At 40.7% G+C, this 18,253-nt stretch overlaps 1 protein-coding gene across 4 annotated transcripts; it reads right to left on the bottom strand.

Annotated features, from left to right (window-relative positions):
• Positions 1–665: 665 nt before the first annotated feature.
• Positions 666–18,014, bottom strand: rbms1a (RNA binding motif, single stranded interacting protein 1a). Of its 4 annotated transcripts, none has more exons than XM_017716663.2 (14): positions 17,675–18,014; positions 12,183–12,364; positions 7,603–7,661; positions 6,964–7,094; positions 5,834–5,991; positions 5,517–5,596; positions 5,304–5,419; positions 4,803–4,852; positions 4,396–4,483; positions 3,665–3,715; positions 3,021–3,131; positions 2,808–2,888; positions 1,734–1,812; positions 666–1,466 (listed from the first exon to the last, which is right to left on the bottom strand). In XM_017716663.2, the coding sequence occupies exons 1-13, from the start codon at positions 17,723–17,725 to the stop codon at positions 1,738–1,740; spliced, it is 1,233 nt and encodes a 410-aa protein (XP_017572152.1). In that variant the 5' UTR covers positions 17,726–18,014; the 3' UTR covers positions 666–1,466; positions 1,734–1,737. The 4 variants fall into 4 exon arrangements, with proteins under 4 accessions (XP_017572152.1, XP_017572153.1, XP_017572154.1 ...); XM_017716664.2 differs by having other exon boundaries at positions 5,313–5,419; XM_017716665.2 differs by having other exon boundaries at positions 7,003–7,094.
• Between the last annotated feature and the right edge of the window lie 239 nt (positions 18,015–18,253).

The following is an 18,253-nucleotide window of genomic DNA, read 5'->3' as shown; positions in this document are numbered from 1 at the left end:
GACAATTCAATTTAATACAGAAGAGCTTATTTCTTATTGATTCGGAAAGTTTGTGTTTGCCCCCTTGTTCACAAACACTTCACTGTATGCTCTCCTTAACGGTCCTATCTGTATTCTCATGCTCCACTTTTCAGAGATTATAAATTTGATCTAAAGCCACTGCTCTTCATATTACTAATTGACAGCTGCAGCCCTTAATATTGGAATGAACTTGAGGGGTTACTGCTTTAATGGAATTGCAGAAAAAACCTGGGATTTATTTCTTAGTGATTGATTTGCTTATAAAAAGCTTTGCATTTTTTTACTCGTTTTGTACAGCTCTCACTTTCTATCTAAAGAAACATTGCACTTCTGCCTCTCGGTACGAGAAATCTCTACACACTGTGTAAAAACAAAAAAGAAAAACTGCCATAGAAAAAACATCATAATCTGCTCTCTGAAATTATCAATAACGGCATCTGTCTCCCCTAAAGTCAATCCCTTCCCATTCCTGCCTCCCCATAACAATATTCCACCCCCACCCATCATTTCGGCCCAGCACCAGCCCAGCCCACCCACCCCCTGACCCAAATATTCATGCCCCTCCCCCACCCATCCTCCCACCGGGATGCCACCCCCTCCCCTCCCCAAAAAACAACAGCTTCACCTACATCTACCACATCAAGTTTGATTGAAAAGGCAAGAAGACTTTAAACGGGTGCATTCAGAGGAGAGCAGAACTAGACCATTCTGCCATACACTTTACAGGATCTCCAACACGCTGTAAAGCTGCTTTGATTTGGGGAAAAAAACCCCAAAAGAAAGCATTTTACTTGCATGTGAAACATCTGCTTTGACAGACAGGAGGGAAGACTGATACCCATCAAGCATTTCATCGTTTGATTCTAAAGCCCGCTCTACTGTATTTACAAGGCAAATTTCTTTAACTACGGACCAAAAAGGCAAAGTGCGGAAGACAAAAGCAAAAAAAACCTCTCCATTGCTACTACCACAGCAATTGTTTTTCCTCATTTGTGTGTGTGTGTGCGTGTATGTGTGTATATATATGTGTGTGTGTCTGAGAAACAGTCAGTAAAAACACTCTAAAAACCATACTAAAAAGTCCTCTCATGCATCTAAAGATACTAGCACACTGCGTTTCTGTCTTGTATTCACAGACTTTGTCTGCGTCTTAGTCCTTGGTAAAAAATAAGCGTTTTGTCTTCGTCTCTTTTCCTTTCGTTAGCAAAATAAAACTCTGCTTCACTCCTGTGTCTGTTGTCTCGGATGAATTGCATTGTTTTGGTTGCTGAAGCCATGTTGCACCTGTTGAGGGCCTCTGAGGTGGTTTGTGTTTGGTTGATTACACCATAGACTTGTTTTCTGGAACCTGTGCAAAAGTGTTGTTTCCTCTGTGATGTCACTTCCCATCCAAAGAAGCCTGTAGTCACAGGAGCCCTCTTCCAAATCTGCTTCTAACTGCTCACCTGTATTTAAAAAAAAAAAAAAAAAATCACTTAATGTCACAATTAATGACACTAACCACAAACACTTCATGTTTATTTAGACTGTTTATTTAGTGGACTGGCAAGACACCGTGTCTTTATGGAGCCAGGGTTCTCTATCAGATTTTATTTCTAAAAACTAGCTCTCTCATTATCAGAGTACAGCGCACTGTAGTATAGATTGAGCTTGGAAACGGGTGACTTAAAAGCCTTTCAAGGACTTTTCAAAAGTATGTTTTTGAAAATTACCCTTTTATTGCTTGCTAGGTTGGAACGGGTAAGTGGAGGGATCACTAGAGGTCACATCCTGGGGCTGCACACTGGGATCCTATAAAGATAAATAAATTAGTTATAGCATTGATAAATGGCTTATAACAACAGATGATAAAGCTCGACAGTCTAAAAGCAAACAGGTTGAACCTGATGTGTTGTTAGGCGAATGTACCGTACATGACAGATTTTGAAAACGCTTTTGATTATTGCTCACTTAATATCAGTGTGTTACAAAGTTCCCTTGCTGTGAGGAAGTGTACCCACAATTAGAGGTTCTCACATAAATGTTGGCTATGAAAAAGTACTCAAAACCTCAAATCTCACTCGCTATCATGTGATACAAACAAAGCTAACAAAGCTACAAATCTGTCTGTGCAATTATGCACACACAAGAAGGTCAACAAAATCACAGACTGGGAATGGATATGTGGTTGAGAAATGCAGTTATGAGCTCGAGAAATATTTCATTGCAAACTGGCAGCTGACTTTTGTTTATTCATTCTATGCACCTATTAAAGTACAATTCAAAAGTGGTCGTAGTGGCTCATCAGAAATCTCAAATAATTGCAATTAGGCAATGATGTAATAATGGTAACAGGCCTAATGCATAAACATTACACAAGCTTTAATTTGTCTGTGTATAGAATGCAGGTCTTCTGTCTCTGCAGTCTACTGTACAAACTTACACTTCACCTTTTACTTTCTACTAGCTTAATCATTGGATATTGCCTAGTTAATTTGTTCAGTTGTTGACCACCTCACACTACAGGACTTGTAAATGTTTTGAGTTGTAAAAATCAAATATGTTCAAAAATATTGAGAGGCCTCTCATCACTTCAGAGCTAGATTGGACGTCTAAAGATTGTTTCCCCTCTCACACTACCAGGCAATCTGCACCATTCAATGTTTCCCTACTGGAGAATAGTTTCACATTATGGAAATTTCGAGAAGAGGGGAAAATTGGGTTTTAAAATCGGCCTAAAAGTCAGGCGGCATAGATTGAGCTTTACTGTAGATAGAGAAACCGTAGTATGTAAAAGTGGGACAAACCTCAGTGGCAATGGCGGCAGGTTGAATATGGGCATACTGAGGAATATATGCTCCTTGCATAGCTGTATTTGCCGGAATAAACTGAAAAGAAAGAAAAAAAAAAACAAACAAAAAAAACATACACATTACTACATGACTATAAAAGCCAAATCTTAATAGATTTAAATTAATGGTGGGAGCCATGTTGGCCCCTGATGTTCTTGTGGCTCTTACAGTTGCAGTCCCACCGAGAGAGAGATGGCCCATCTGCTGAGTCAGAGGAGCCAACATGGAGGATGGCTGTAGTGGCATAGGGTGCTCCATAGAGGGCGACAGTACAGCTCCCTGAAGAAGAGAAAGGGGGGAGGGCAAGAAAGCGAACAGAGTGAGGATCTTCTGGCTGAACCCAGCAGAAGCAGATAAAGTGAGAAGGTAAGAGGGGGAAAGGTCAGATGGCAGTGAAGTTTCGAGGGAAACCATCTGTTGAAGGAGAACAGACTGCATTTCCGTCTTCCTTTCGTGTGAAGTCGCTGCAGGAGAGGTCTAATTTACACCCATCTCATGACCCACACATGAACACGCATATTCACTCTCGCACAGAATCCCACATGCGTGAAGCGGAAGTGGTATGTCTTGTGCAACACCTCTGGTGATTTCAGAGGGGAGCAGAAATGAGAGAGAAGGGGCACAAGCAGGGACAAAATAAGGCAGAGAGAGAGAGAGAGAGAGAGAGAGAGAGAGAGAGAGAGAGAGAGAGAGAGAGAGAGAGAGAGAGAGAGAGAGAGAGAGAGAGAGAGAGAGAGAGAGAGAGAGAGAGAGAGAGAGAGAGAGAGAGAGAGAGAGAGAGAGAGAGAGAGAGAGAGAGACTTTTCTCTTACCGGGTGCTGCATGATGTAAGGCTGATGTGTCATCCAGGAGGGATTCTGGACCTGCAATGACACAAACATACAAATCACAGATGAGAACAGCTGCTGTATCCTCATCATCATGTTCTTGTATATACCTATTGCTACCAAGCCTATCCACATTCTACATATAATGCATAAACATAGTCATAACCTTAATTCTCACAGCCTAAAATATGTTCACATTACAAGGACAAAAGTGGCTTATGATGTCCCAAGTGTGTCTCTTGTACTCAAGGTCACTTTGTCTGTTACGTGTGGTCATTTATGCTGTCCAGCTCCTGACAAGAATATGAAAAAAAAAGTATCTACTTAAAGTATTGCTGTTTTGTCTAAAATACAAAGAGTTCACAAGTGTCTCTTCATTTTTTTGCATGATACTAAATGGAACAGGAACCAAATGCCACTAGGAAGAGCAGGGGGGTTGGGAACCTTAGGCCATGGTGTCTGCAGGTGGTCCAAAGAATTTGTTGGACCCAGTCATTTAGATTGTTGCTTCACCGATAATTAATTTCTATAAAGTCAAGAAAATGTCAACTTGATTTTTGCTTGCCGCCTTGTTGCTTAATTGCAGCTACAAATAACCTCCTCCCTTAGGAAATGACTGGTTGCCTCTCTTCTGCTAATGTGAATGTGAATTGCAAAAAACAGCACTGGAAATTAGGATGGTTGGAGGACAGAAGAGCATAGGAAAAAGATCATACCGGGTAGGTGGAGACAGGTGAGATGTAGGGAGTCACAGCTGTCTGGGCCATTATCCTATTCCCCATGCTGTAGGGAGGGGCGTAGTACCTGTCAGAGTAACAAATCAACATGTTATGTTCAAATAAGCTCGGGTGTAACAAGTAATGATAGCAATTACATCATTAATATTTCCTTCAAAACAGTTGTTTTATCCTTATAACATTTTTTATTAACTATACTCAAACCCTTAAGAAAGGGTTAGAAATCTTAGAGAATATTTAAAGGATGTGAAGTGTTCAGCATTCCCCAATAATAGGATATGACTTCACAACTTTTTCTCATACAGCTTTAATGCACTAAAATGTAGTCTAAAGTGGTGCCAAGGTAAAGAACAATGGTTTTAGGGACACAATTTGGTGATACTTACCCATTCTGGAGGGCAGTCGCATTAGGGTCATAGGTCAATGTTATCCCACTCTGAAGGGGAAAAAAACAAACAAAAAACCCTTTAAAATTCTATACCCAGATGATATTACCTAGATTTAAATTTCAAACTTAATGTAATGCTTTTAAATCTCACTGTATGTAGCTGTACCAATGAAAGCATCAAGTAACAACACAAAGGCAAACATTTGTATTATCTGGTGACCAAATGACAGAGGAGGTGTTTCACAAAGATGAAGATTCTCAGTTTAGCCAGATAGGTTAAGCCCAAAGTCAGGTTTGCCTAGTAGCTGAGTGTCAATTGTACTGGACGTCCTCAGCTTTGGACTTACCTGGCTAATCTAACTGTGGCATCCTGCTTTGTGAAATGGCCTCTGATAAAATGTCTAATACACTGCAAAACACACACACACACACACACACACACACACACACACCCCAACATGTACGCCTACACACTGAAGAGCATAGAAGATGGACTTACTAGTCTCACCTCGGCGTCCCGTGTCCAGGTTCGTCCATTGGGAACATATTTAGTCTGACTCAGTCGCTTCTTCTGACCGCCATCAGCAAACTTACAGAGCAGTGGCTCTGATGTGCCTACACAAAATATATATACACAGAGAGGTTGAGTCTTTTGTTTTTAATATCCGCTAAAATGAAAAAAAAAAAAAAAAAAAACACAACATTTAAATACCTAGCATTCCTGATGTGGACTTAATGAACTTCCCATTAAAATGAGAGATCACAGCATCACATTTCTCTGTAGACTCCATTCTGAGGGATGGACAGGCACAGGACAAAAGAATGATGAGGAAAAATAAGAGATAAGAATCAGCACTTACAATTACCAAAGAAAAAAGAAAAAAAATACAATCAAATAAATAATCAAATTAATAATAAAAAATTTGCATGGTCAAATTAATATTGACTTGGTCCACATGCATGCATGGTTGCTTTAAAAGCAAATATTTAAATAATCCAGTTTACGTCAGATAAAACACACATACTGACCGGGCAAACCCCACACCCCGACTGACACCATGTGCGTCTCTGAGAATGCGGGTGGAGATGACCTGTCCAAAGGGCTTTAGAAGGTTCTCCAGCTCCTGCTCATCCATGGACACTGGCAGATTGGACAGGTACAGGTTGGTTGGGTCCTGCTCCTGTTGCTGTAATATATAAGACAGATTCATGTAGACATTTGTGTAGACATGCAGGCTTTTATGTATGTTTTATGAAGCCTTTGCTCTACTGTGGTGGGCTTTTTGTAGCTTTAGTAACACAAAAGAGGGTTTAACTTTTTGGCAAGCAAGACTTATCCTTTACGAAAAGGCTTTGGTCAACATGGCAGAATGACCCACAGAGAATCACAGTCTTCATTTTTTTTGCCTCTTTAATCCATAATTGTTTCAGTGAAGGGAAAAATGGCAGCTTGTGCATTCCTAGAGCACAGCGTCAGGCTTAATTTGAGCTGCAGTGTGCCTGAGGCAAATCTGACTTTCTTCCTCCATGAAGCAATTTGGTTTATAAGGGCACCTTGGATTTATGATCCTCAATAACCCTCTAGTTAACAAGGGGTCATAGCCATGGCGATGAGCAGGATTAAAATACGACCTTTGGCTGACTGCGTTAGTCTCCTCATTTGCCTGCTCTAGAGGCATCCACAGAAATGAAGGGGGGCAAGCAAAGAAAAAAAAATTGCCATCATGTATGCGTCAGACTCCATCACACACGTACACATGCATGCACATGCAACCATTAGTGTGGAAGAAGGAAAGCAGCAGAGCAGTGTGCTATAATAGAGGGAGTGCTGGAAAAGGAGAGCTGATGAATAATTGAGGGTGAATTCAGAAGCGTTCTGAGAGAGCTGGGAGGAGGTCACTGCAGTAAAAGGAAGGCTTTTGCAGTTGGATTATCACCCACCCACTTTTACACACACACACACACACACACACACACACACACACACACACACTGTGAATGTGCTTTGTAAAGCAGTGAGTAAGATCAAGAGAGCTAGAGAGAGACAGATAAAAAGAGAAAGGGGTGAAAGAAAGGACACGCACACATTCACAGAGACCTGCTTTGAGATAAAACTCTTAGCCTTAACAAAAGACATCCATGTCATAAATGTAAGTCACCTTAAGCGAAGGGAGTGATGCCATAGGTTGTGGTCTCACCTTGGCCATCTGAGCCTGAACACCGCTGCTCTTTAGTGCTGCCACAGCTTTCTGTGCCGACACTGGACTGTCGAAGTCCACAAAGCCATAACCTGAAGACATGACACTCACTGTTATTGTGCATGAAGAGAATAATAATAAAAATTCACTAGGTCCTCTAAAAAAACTGTACCCTAGAGCATTCATCAATATGGTAAGGCAATCCATTAGATCATGCATGCATGTGCCTTTATCCATTAATAACTTCATACAACATGATAAGGCTGCACATTATATAACTCATTAATGGCAACACTGGTATTTGCAATACTAATACTGCAAAAGGTGGCAATATGCAAATGTGCTTTTAAACCAATCAAAAGGTTTCACTATATAGTATGATCCGCATCTTGACCAATCACAGTCTTAGGTGTTTCTGTGGGCCTTTTGATAATTCAAGATATTCATGTCAATCAAATAAAGCATTTCAGTCTTTATTCATGTTGCATTAACACACACACACACACACACACACACACACACACACAAATATATATATATATATATATATATATATAAAAAACACACACACAAACACAATATAAGTGTTTCGTTCATAACCTTTGCATTTGTTTGTGGTTTTGTCCAGGATGGCTTTTGTGGATACAATCTTTCCATACCTGCAGAGAGAGGGGGGGGGGGGGGGGGGGGGGTGAGAGAGAGACAGACAGAAAGAGGAAGAGAATGAGAGAGATGATAAATGGATCTTCTGCTGACAGTAGCAGACTGTCTATGCATGTCATCTGTTAAATGGCATGAAAGAAGAGGAATGTGTGAGCTAAAGGGCTGAAAGACACAGCACACAGAAATGGCATCAGTGCCTGAGCCAGGACACATACACACAAAAAAACCTCACTTAAAGTCTAGTTTAAAAGGTGTATAACACAGACACAAAGAAGTCTTTGTAAAAGAAATGTGGGAAGCCCTGTATAACTGCAATCCAGGTGCTTCAGAGGTCAATGAATGTGTCATAAGTAGGCTGAGACTGGGCTGATGGCATGCCAGAATGAAGCCTGTTATTACTACGCAGAGCTTTCTGAGTTCAAAGGAAGTCCTTCCACATTCACACTGCCTACCAAGAGGAAGAACAGCGCTTAAGCCTGTATGTGTGTTTGACCTACACCATGAGGCAGTGAGTGAGTGATGACGAATGAGAGTAGGCGTGAGAGAGTGTCTCTCGACAAACCAGAGACAAATGCCTACAGCTGGAATATGTACAGGAGATATGTTTGTTCTTCTGTTCATCGCTGGAGCTGTTTTAACATAGCACTGATTTACAGTGGCACTGCAAAAGCTAGCATGCTATAGTTCCCTTCCATTTTTTGATAATAATAATAATAATAATAATAATAATAATAATAATAATAATAATAATAATAATAAGCAAGAAAGCCTCTGACTTTCTCATTGGTTCTGACAGATATTTGCCTAAAAACATACATTAGCATTGGATAGATGTTTAGATTTGACCAATATTTTAATAATAATTATTGAACTCTTTTAGGCAATGCTGGGTTATATAAGCAATATATTTCTCTGTAACGCTAATCGAGGTAGATCTACATTCCGTAAAATGTCTATGTATCGGCCTCACCACACACATGGATGAAAATTATTAATAATTGGCATCAGCCCACAATTCCCCATATCAGAGCACCCTCATGTGACCGAATCAATTTCTTTTAAAAAAAAGCCCCTTTATGGATTGGATGAGTCATTTCAGTTCTACAACATTTTTTTCATCTGAGTGTTAATCCTATACCCCTAGCTGTTCAAAGTTAAGACTCTTTTCTCAAAGTCTTGGCCCTCAGTACCCCTCCGGTCTGCTGAACTTTAGAGTGGCTCAAATTTCTGCGCAAAAGTCTGATTGGATATGCAGCATAAAGTAATCGCATGAGTTCTCTCGCCGCTCTTCTACAAACATAAACAACATTCCTTCACAAGTCCCATGAAATAAGATGAGGGGAAAGTGGGGAGGGAGCCAATGGGGTTTGACACACAAATCACATGACCCACCACCATGGAGGCCCACACAACCTTGGCCTTGACCCCCTCACTCTGGGGGAGAGGCCCTGTTTCCTGGCCCTGCTGCAGAATTCCGTTCAGCTATTCCCATTGCAACGGCATGTGTCTGCCTTCAGCATATCAAGGCAAATCTGGCGCTTAAGAAAAATTCTCAGCATGTTACGCCTGCTGCTTTGTAATCAATAATGGCCTTAATTAACAGCTAAAGAGCTACATTCACAGCACATCTACATCAAAAAAATACAGAGCTAGTGAGACTACCATACACCATGTGTGTGTATATATATATATATATATATATATATATATATATATATATATATATATATATATATATATATATATATATATATATATATATATATATATATATATATACACACACACACACACACACACACACACATATACATACACACACATTAATAATTAGGTAATCTACTGATTATTTTGATGATTAATGGTGTAACTACACTGATGTAGCAAACCATGCATTGCCTGTCAAAAAATTCTATATATTTTAATGCATAAAAGAAAAAGAAGCAAGCCTTTAAAAATGTATTAAAACAATTAGTGATTCACAAAAGTCCTCTGTCAAAACTGAAATTCAGGACAGAAGACTGAAAACTTACAAAAGCTTACAATAAAAACAGTGCATGTAAAAAAAAAAGTACTAACATGATTACAGTATAAAGCCTACATTATATACCACCAATTAAAAGAGTTGGATATGAGAGGAAATTCATTGCATTATTTTCTTTTTTTGCTTTGGCAATGTCATTTGTGGATTTTTTCAGCTTCAAACATGACCTCAGTGTGCTGGCAGGGACTTCCTGTTTCTGTTATTTTGCTGTATTCTGAGTACTGAGTGGGCTGTTATATCTTAAAGTTGCATGTAATGAAGATCCTGTTTTGATACTAATCATGGACAGTGCTTATAAATTGCTTGTCTAATGTCCCTCATGGAAACCACAAAATAGTTCCGTACGACACATTTCTACTGTTGATCTTCTGCTGCTCAAACTTCTTGAACAAAACTGTGTCGATCATCCATAGAACGAAAGGAACAAAACATTTTACTCCCAATTTTTCATTTTCATAATCTTTAAAATTTGTTAAGCTGTTAAGGTTTTTTATGTCTGTCTTTTTGAATGTGCCTTTTTTATTTTTGCCATTTTCAGCTGAAAGTTTTCAGTGGCTGTGTTTTCCAGTGTTTTTTCTGATGTTTGATAAGTTGGAATGTAGAAAAAAAGTGCCACATTTTAAAAAGGACTCCTTATGCTCTCCTTCTAATGAAACATACAGAGGGTCAGTGTTCTTCAAGTGCTGATGATATCCATGATATGCTGAGCATCAGGCTGTGATCAGAATTGCTCACCATTGCAATGAATATAGTCAGATTACCCATCCCTAATAATTATGTAAACTACCAAACAAACATGGATGATTCATTGAAAATGTATTTAACTGTGCAATAGAACGGTCTGTTTAACTATGTAATAGAATAATGGAGTAATCATGATGGCCCTAGCACTGAGGCAAGCCAAGAGCAACGTGATGGAGCAGCATTTAAACTTTAAATGCACATTTGACCCCAGCAAACCCTTAAAACCAGTATACAGAGCAAACGGATTACAGCCCCTCCAAAGCTCACTTCTAGGAATCAATTTCAGGAATTACCATGGTGATGGCTGGACTCCCCAGAGCAGCCCAAGATAAATTAACTCACGACAGGAACGTCCGGACATCTCACACACACACGCACGCATGCACACACGCACACACGCGCACACACACACACATTCAAGCAAGAACATGTTGTAGCACGAAAGGATTTATGGGGTAAAAAGGTCAACGAGAACACATGAAATCCTGGATATCAATATTAAGCATCAATCTGGCCTAATTGCAGCCACCACCTTTCTCAGAGAGTCTCATCTATAAAGCTGCCATTGTGCATAAAATGGTGGAAACAGAGTGGATTGCACTGCCAGCCCAGACTTCAGATGTGGTTGCAGTTCCACTGTCTATATCTGTGCATTGTACAGAATGAATAAACACAGCTTTGTACAGAGAGGCTCCAAAGCAAGAGCATATCAAATCTCTTCAGAGACATATTGTGCTCAAGCAGACATTAAAGAGCTCCTCTGAGAAGTCACTTAGTAATTGGAGACAAGCAGCTAAAGAAATATTAGCTGAAATATAAGCTGAAGTATCCGTATATAAAGCTAAATTTAGGGGGGCAACATAGATATAAAATGATCTGCTTTGTACGTTCTGATTACACAACAAAAAGGAACTCTGACTGGAAACAATTAAAGGATAATATTATCTCAAATGAAAAAAAAAACATTTATTAGATGCCCAAAAATTTTCAGGGGAAACCTCAGCATGCTTTATGTTGTAGTAATGCTTTTTAACACACAGTAGTGCGTTTTAGCCCACAGTGAAAAGGGTCCTACAACATTACTTCTTTTTAACCAGGCTTTGTGAACACAGACCCCGATCTCCACAACCAAACCCTTTTCTTTCCTTTTTGTTGTTGAACATTTGCTGAATCATGCCGGCTATATTCGCATGGGCCTGTTTTCACCAGGGCCGCTGTTTTGAACCAGCTGAACACAAATAGATGCTGTTGCTGTGGGTTACATGCTTCAGTGGCTGCCCACGTGAGGCACTCGTGCAGAGCAGCCAAGGGCAGAGTGAGAGAGTGAGAGAGAGAGAGAGAGAGAGAGAGAGAGAGAGAGAGAGAGAGAGAGAGAGAGAGAGAGAAAAAAATGGACAGTAAGAGATTTGCTGTACTGAACCCACAACTCAACATAACAACACAAGCCTCTGTGATGCTCATCACTTCACAAATGATCACTAAAGCAGCTTCTTTAATTATGTGATGCTAAATTAAGAATAATTGTGTAAGACATAAGGGATTATAACATCTTAATTCCAGCAGTCTTACTGATTCAAAATGTTACCATCTTGCCAGATCTCTTTGTTGTACCAGCGTATTTCCTTCTGACAATCAGAACTTTCCGTACATTACCAGAAATATATTGATATGTGACAAATAAGCCATGATCAGTGACATTTCTTGGTGACAGATGCTTGTGTACACTTACGGCTGGCAGAGTTTCACAAGGTCGTGGTCGGTGGTGGAGGGGGGCAACCCGCGAATGTAGAGGTTGGTTTTGCTGAGCTGTTCCCATCCAGTCGTGCTGCTGTTGCTGCTGCTGTTATTCGTGCTGCTATTGGTGCTTGGGCTGGGCGGAGCCATTGGGAGAGTGGGCGGAGCAACCAGAGGCTGGAAGGGTAATGGAACACATAAATATAATGTTTTAATCATTTGTAATTTAACTCAAGTGATTGGTGAATGAAAAAAGAAAAAAAATGGTGCATGTGTTACTTATGACTAAATGGAAACTATTCACAAATTTAAAAACGGCAATAGAAAGAGTTTTCTGCACTCCTTGCACTTATTGCACCACAGTAAGCCAATGTGAATGGGGGGAGAGAACATTCTGGAACAGTGTGAATGAGAGGAGAGAGGAGAGAGGAGAAGCAGGGGGTGCCCAGTCTTTTTGTCTTGGGAGACAACGTGCAATATTTGTGGTGGACAAAAAAGGGATAAAAAAGACAAAGGAATATACTAATACAGACAGCTGGTGGGCTTTAAATTGAGTTTTTACACTTTAACATTACACTGTATTTTGTTACTAAAATACTTCAGAAATAGTAATTTACAAGGAAAATGTGTGTTCTCTCATTGGCTTAGGGCAAGCATGTCAAACTGGGGACATTTTGGCCAAAGTTCTGTGGAGACTAGTTCCTTACACAGATGGGTTATTAGGGCAGCTTTCTGGTGGGTCAAATCAAACATCCTCAGAGGTAAATTCTGGGCATCATAGAGTCTCCCAACAATTACTTACCGGTATGACAAACCAACCAAAACACTGAGTATGCTGGTGTTTGTTGGGCGGTGGCTTTTTTGCTGTTTTCTTTTTTATTACTTATATTACTAAAATGTTCCCTTGTGCCTTCAACCATGAAAGACAATTCTAATTTCAGATTGATCTTCCTTCTGCTGAGATCAAGTTTCTGTACAAAATGTACTTACAATGTCCTGTAATATGGGCTGATGGTGCTGTACATGAACACTGCTTTTACATGCTGAAACAGGCAAGTCAGTTAATCGTAATGGCCTTTCTTATTCTTCGGTGGTGGTTATCATGCTGGTGTTCTGAGCCCCAGGTACAGGTTCAGCTGGCAGCGCTGCATGAGTTAACCCGCATATATAGCTCCCTCCAGTCTAATCAGCTTGAACCACAGACCTTCCATTCAACTCCACACCAGCAGGACTGCAAGCCTGCCAGCCCATCAGCTCTCATATCTGTCCAATCTACCACTGTACCATGGCAGAGTGCTGGATGATTATTTCACTAAGCAAAGCTGCAGTCAGCTGTGAAAAATGAACTATATAAATTCCATACACCACAGAGAGGTTATTCTAGCTTTTCTTATATGATGCTTTTAAGAGAGAAAGCTTTACATTGCTCTTAAGGTAACACTACACTATACTTATTCCCAGAGCTAGGGAGTGTCAATACCTTCTCCAAAGCTTATAGGCAGCCTTGCGCTAACTTGCAGTGTTGCAGTGCACTAGACATCATTTTGCCAAGGCTGGCTTTGAATTTTACTGAATATACTGCAGTGTCTGAGACTCTACCAATAACTAAAATGCCCAACAGTCATTTCCTACTTAAGCAATAAAGCCTGTCTTTCTTCAAGAAGTGTTTGCCTGTTTCCTTTATGTAACTCACCTAACCACAAATACACACATATCCAGAAAACAACAAGCAGTAATCATTTCGGTAATAAATCACAGTTTCTTGAACAGAAACATTTGTACCATGTTAAAAAGACAGCGAACAAAAAAGCAGGGATTAGTGCAGCGCCAAAATTAACACCCCAGCCAAAACTGAAACCAAAAATCAAGACACAACCGTCTGAAAACCGTCTTTTTTTATTCCTACATTTGAATAAATGGTCTAAACATAAAAAAATACAACATGACATAGAAAATACACAGAAAATTAAAACAGTTTACATAAAACAACCTTCCTAAAGTTATTACAGCATGTATACTACAGAAGGTGCCAATAAAATCCAGCATCCTCAACAACAGAGAACATATGGTCATCCTGGCCAATAGTTAATACTTTGAACTTTGGTACTGTTGTTTGTCCATTTTCATCTTTTAAAAACTGTAGCTACAGATAGTGTCTGCACGCTAGCAATAACTTTCCTTTCTGCTTCATGTCAAGTGCTATCAAACATGTAGTGGAGAAGTTCTTGAGCACCACACCCTTTCTTGATACTTGGCGAGAACAGAGATTATAAACTGCTTGTTTCATGTCCCTCACAGACACTGCACCCTCACTCCAAACTGCTACCTTTTACCCCTACTGTTAATCTGCTATCGCACAAACATCTTTAAAGTGTCTGTGCTGAACAGCCCAGGAGCACAAAAGGAAAAACAGCATTTTTAATGACTGTTTCTCATTTTCATTATCATTCAAGTGATTTATTAAGTGTTAGATTTTAATAATTTGTTGTATTTTGTTTTTTCTCTTTCAGCTGAAATGAAAAAGTGTCAACAAATTTGGTGGCCAAAGTGCTGGTTTATTCACAGTTGGGATGCACAATGGAATCATACTGGCATCTGCAAATTTTTGCTTAAATAAATATCAGTATCAAGACAGTTGTTAAGAATTGACTATGTTTTCAACCTGATTTAATTATTGTACTCTGGAAGAGTAGAATATGTAGGTGACACTGGGTTACTGTGCCAAAATATCTGCTCTTTGATTATTTTGCTGAATTTGGAACCTTCGTCACAATCAAGAACATTTTTGTAATGCTAAACCAGATAAATTTAGTCATGAAAAATATATACATGAGCGTCGGCCCTCAACTCCCATTCAGAAGGTTTCAGGCTTCCATACATCTACCACTCACAGCTTTGCAGTGGAGCTGAACACTCCACTGCAGAGCTGTGAGACAACATCAGTATATTCCAGGTAAGTAAAAGGTGTGACAGAGTTTTGGGCCCAAATGCAGTATAATTTTGTTTTCATACAGTCTACATAAGCAAATGAACGGAAATGAATCACTTTTTCATCAGGATGTGTCTGCCTATTCTTACCCAAACCGCTGGGCCAAATATTTGGACTACAATGAGACTATTTCAGTCTGACTTCATGGCAGAGCCTAGTCATGCCTCTGTATCCGTCAAACAGCGAAAACATCTCCCCCTGACCACTAAACTCATTTACACCGGAGTCTAGCCGGAATGACTAATGCAGAATTGAGAGTCGGTGTGAACGAAGGCATTGGCTGGAAAAGAGGGAAAGGAATGTTTCTCTGGAAAGGTCACATGGCGCTGCAGTGCACTGGGATACAGGAAGAGCAGGCCTCCCGCCCACCGCAGACTGTAGCCGCCACGGCCCACATCACTGACTCACTTCCTGTTTCTGACTCATTCATTAAAACAGCTCCCATTCCACTCACCCCTCTCAGCACTTGCACAAAATGGCTGCCTATAAAACATCCAGTCAGACGTTTAAATAATAAAAACATAATAAAAAGACAAAAAAAAACATGTAAAAGCCCAATGCCATGAAATACAACACTGTGTAAGACCCTACGTCATTTGCTAAGAATAACCGCTGTTCCTAGAAAGCAATTAGAGTGAACTCCAGCTGTGGATGCTGGGCTGTACATTTGGTTTGTGCATGTATGCTTGTATGTAGTACAGTGCTATAAAACACCACCCCTCAACGGTTCTGCAGGGGTGAGTGTCCTCCTGCTCCCTGACATACTGACCCATTTTTGCTTGAACGATTTGTGCACTCACTGTCACACGCACTTGCGCAATCAGGTGAGTCTGGATGCGGTGCCCTAAGCTCATTAGCGCCTGTCAATTAATCAACCAAGGCGGGCTAATGTGAGCCATGTGTTTCAGCTCAGCATAGAAGGACCAGGAGAAAGGACCACGTTCTGGAGAACACATGGATCTTCAAAGGCCATTGCTGCTGTGGAGCACACTGAAAGGTATTGAGCTGAAGCCACTGATTTAATTCTGCAAGATGTCCACAGGGACTGCAATTACTTTAACAACAGAGCAGACAAGAAGACTGCTTTAACGGCAAGCCTGTTTCAGAGCGGTTCTGTCACTCTTGGTGTCTCTTTCTAACAACAGTTTCTGCATTAAGTGTACACGGGCCTGTTTCCCTGCATGTATTAAAAAGCACAATGGAAAATATTGGCAAGCTATGAATGATGGAAGTGAAAGGATGCAAGAAGAGAAAGAGGGAGAGAGAGAAAGATGGTAAGATTGGACGCAGGCACTAGGCAAGAGAGGGGGAGATCAGATTCAATTTCCGGGCCATCTTTCAAGCGTTGGCGTGTCCCCTGGGTCCCGTGCTATGTGCTGCAGTCATCCTGCGCCATATGGTTCCTATAAACTGTGAAATCCTGGGGTCCTGTTAACCTCTGCTACTTCTGTTACACCACATGAGCTACAAAATGTGCGAATAGATGCAAATGTGGATGTGCAGGTGTATAAAGACGCATCTTATTACATGTACAGCTTCACAGCTGTATGACTACACAATAGCAAACTTAGCACTCACAATCGGACTGAAATACCTTGATCTCCAGTTCCTCGCCAACATAAGCAGATCTTGGACAGAATCACAAACAAAAATCAGTCTTGACTTGATGCCCTCTTTTGACCTTCTCTTTATCAGGCCACACCCAGTAATTCCCTTCCCTACCAACTGCTGTAAGATACTGTAGAGGCTGATGAATATTCATAACCCAGAGGTTTACTGCACACACCCAGGACTCTCCTGACAGAAGTTGCCATGGGAAACTCAGCTCACATCCTTGCCTTTCACTTCTCATTAACAGGCTTGTGACAAAACTGTTGGCAAATCAAATCCTGAAATGGCCACCAGTCATGTTAATGAGGACCTTAAGAGAAATATCATTACAAATTGGCTCCAACAGGGCTTGGGGGCATCAATTTCGTTAAAAAGGCCCCTCACTTACAACTGCAGATACATTATGCATATAATAGGAGTGTAGTCACACGTAAACGACTAGCCCTAACAAAATAAAAAGGCAAATTTCAACTACAAAACAAAGGCTTTTATTCAAAATACATTAAACTGCAGTTTTACTCTATGAGAGAACGGTCTGCGGGATACCCGAACGAAAAGCAATGCACGGCAGAAAATAAGCCGAAAATGATTACTTTTCATGTTTGAACCCCTAAACAGTCTGTAGGCCTAACGTTTGTTGAGGGCATGACGAAAGGAAATAACTAAAATTGTTCAACTGAAACGATTCAACGGTTTGAGGACGATGTGTTCCTAAGCGCTGATAACTAAAAATAAATGTAACTTAATCATCGCCTCAGCCTGAAAGAGCCCAAGTACATTTAACGTAAGCGGTTTGTCATGTAACCCAGTAGCCTCCCGGACAATAGCATCGCACCTCCGTAGGGCTATATACTATACACCCTTCAGCTAACGTTCACGTTACTAACCTGTTTTCGGTAAGGGGGCCTCACGGGGTTGGCGGTGTTCGCAAAGATCATCCTTAATTCCCTTGTCCTCGACTCAACGCTCAACCAACGAATATCTCCGTCACAAAATACGACAGTGTACTAGGCTACAGTAGAAGTGTAAATTTTCCACATTGCACTCTTCTGGCGTCGACTTTCAGTCACCCACGAGTTCACTGAGGATTCGGAGAGAAACGACGTTTCCACCGCTAGTGCTCTTTGGATAAAATGACCGTGTCCTCGGCTTTATTCCCACCTCGGCTCGTCCGACCAGTTTCGGTAAAACCGCCCGCTTTCATTGATCTTCGCTTCGTCGCCCGCAGCAAAGACCCACCTACTGTGGAACAACCCGTGCTTCGCCCCATCTGTGGGGGAGCACGGCACGTCTCAGAACCATGCCGCCTTATTTTCTGCCTACTTACACGAGTTATCGATAAACAACTTTGTACAAAGACGTTATATTATTGTTAACAGGCAAAGCAGTTGTAAACGACGAGACTAAACTCTGTTTGTAAATCGAGGGTTTAATGCCCCCCCTACAACGCGCTTTTGGTTGCTTCC

Source organism: Pygocentrus nattereri, chromosome 15, assembly GCF_015220715.1.
Source record: "Pygocentrus nattereri isolate fPygNat1 chromosome 15, fPygNat1.pri, whole genome shotgun sequence".
NCBI lineage: Eukaryota > Metazoa > Chordata > Actinopteri > Characiformes > Serrasalmidae > Pygocentrus > Pygocentrus nattereri.
This window is presented reverse-complemented; position numbering and strand designations above follow the sequence as displayed.

Coding starts and splice junctions, on each gene's coding strand:
- rbms1a (XM_017716663.2), bottom strand. CDS start 17,725: ATGATCTTTGCGAACACCGCCAACCCCGTGAGGCCCCCTTACCGAAAA. Junction 7,095..7,602: donor AACCACAAACAAATGCAAAG/GTTATGAACGAA, acceptor TCATGTCTTCAG/GTTATGGCTTTGTGGACTTC. Junction 5,597..5,833: donor CGGGGTGTGGGGTTTGCCCG/GTCAGTATGTGT, acceptor TCCATCCCTCAG/AATGGAGTCTACAGAGAAAT.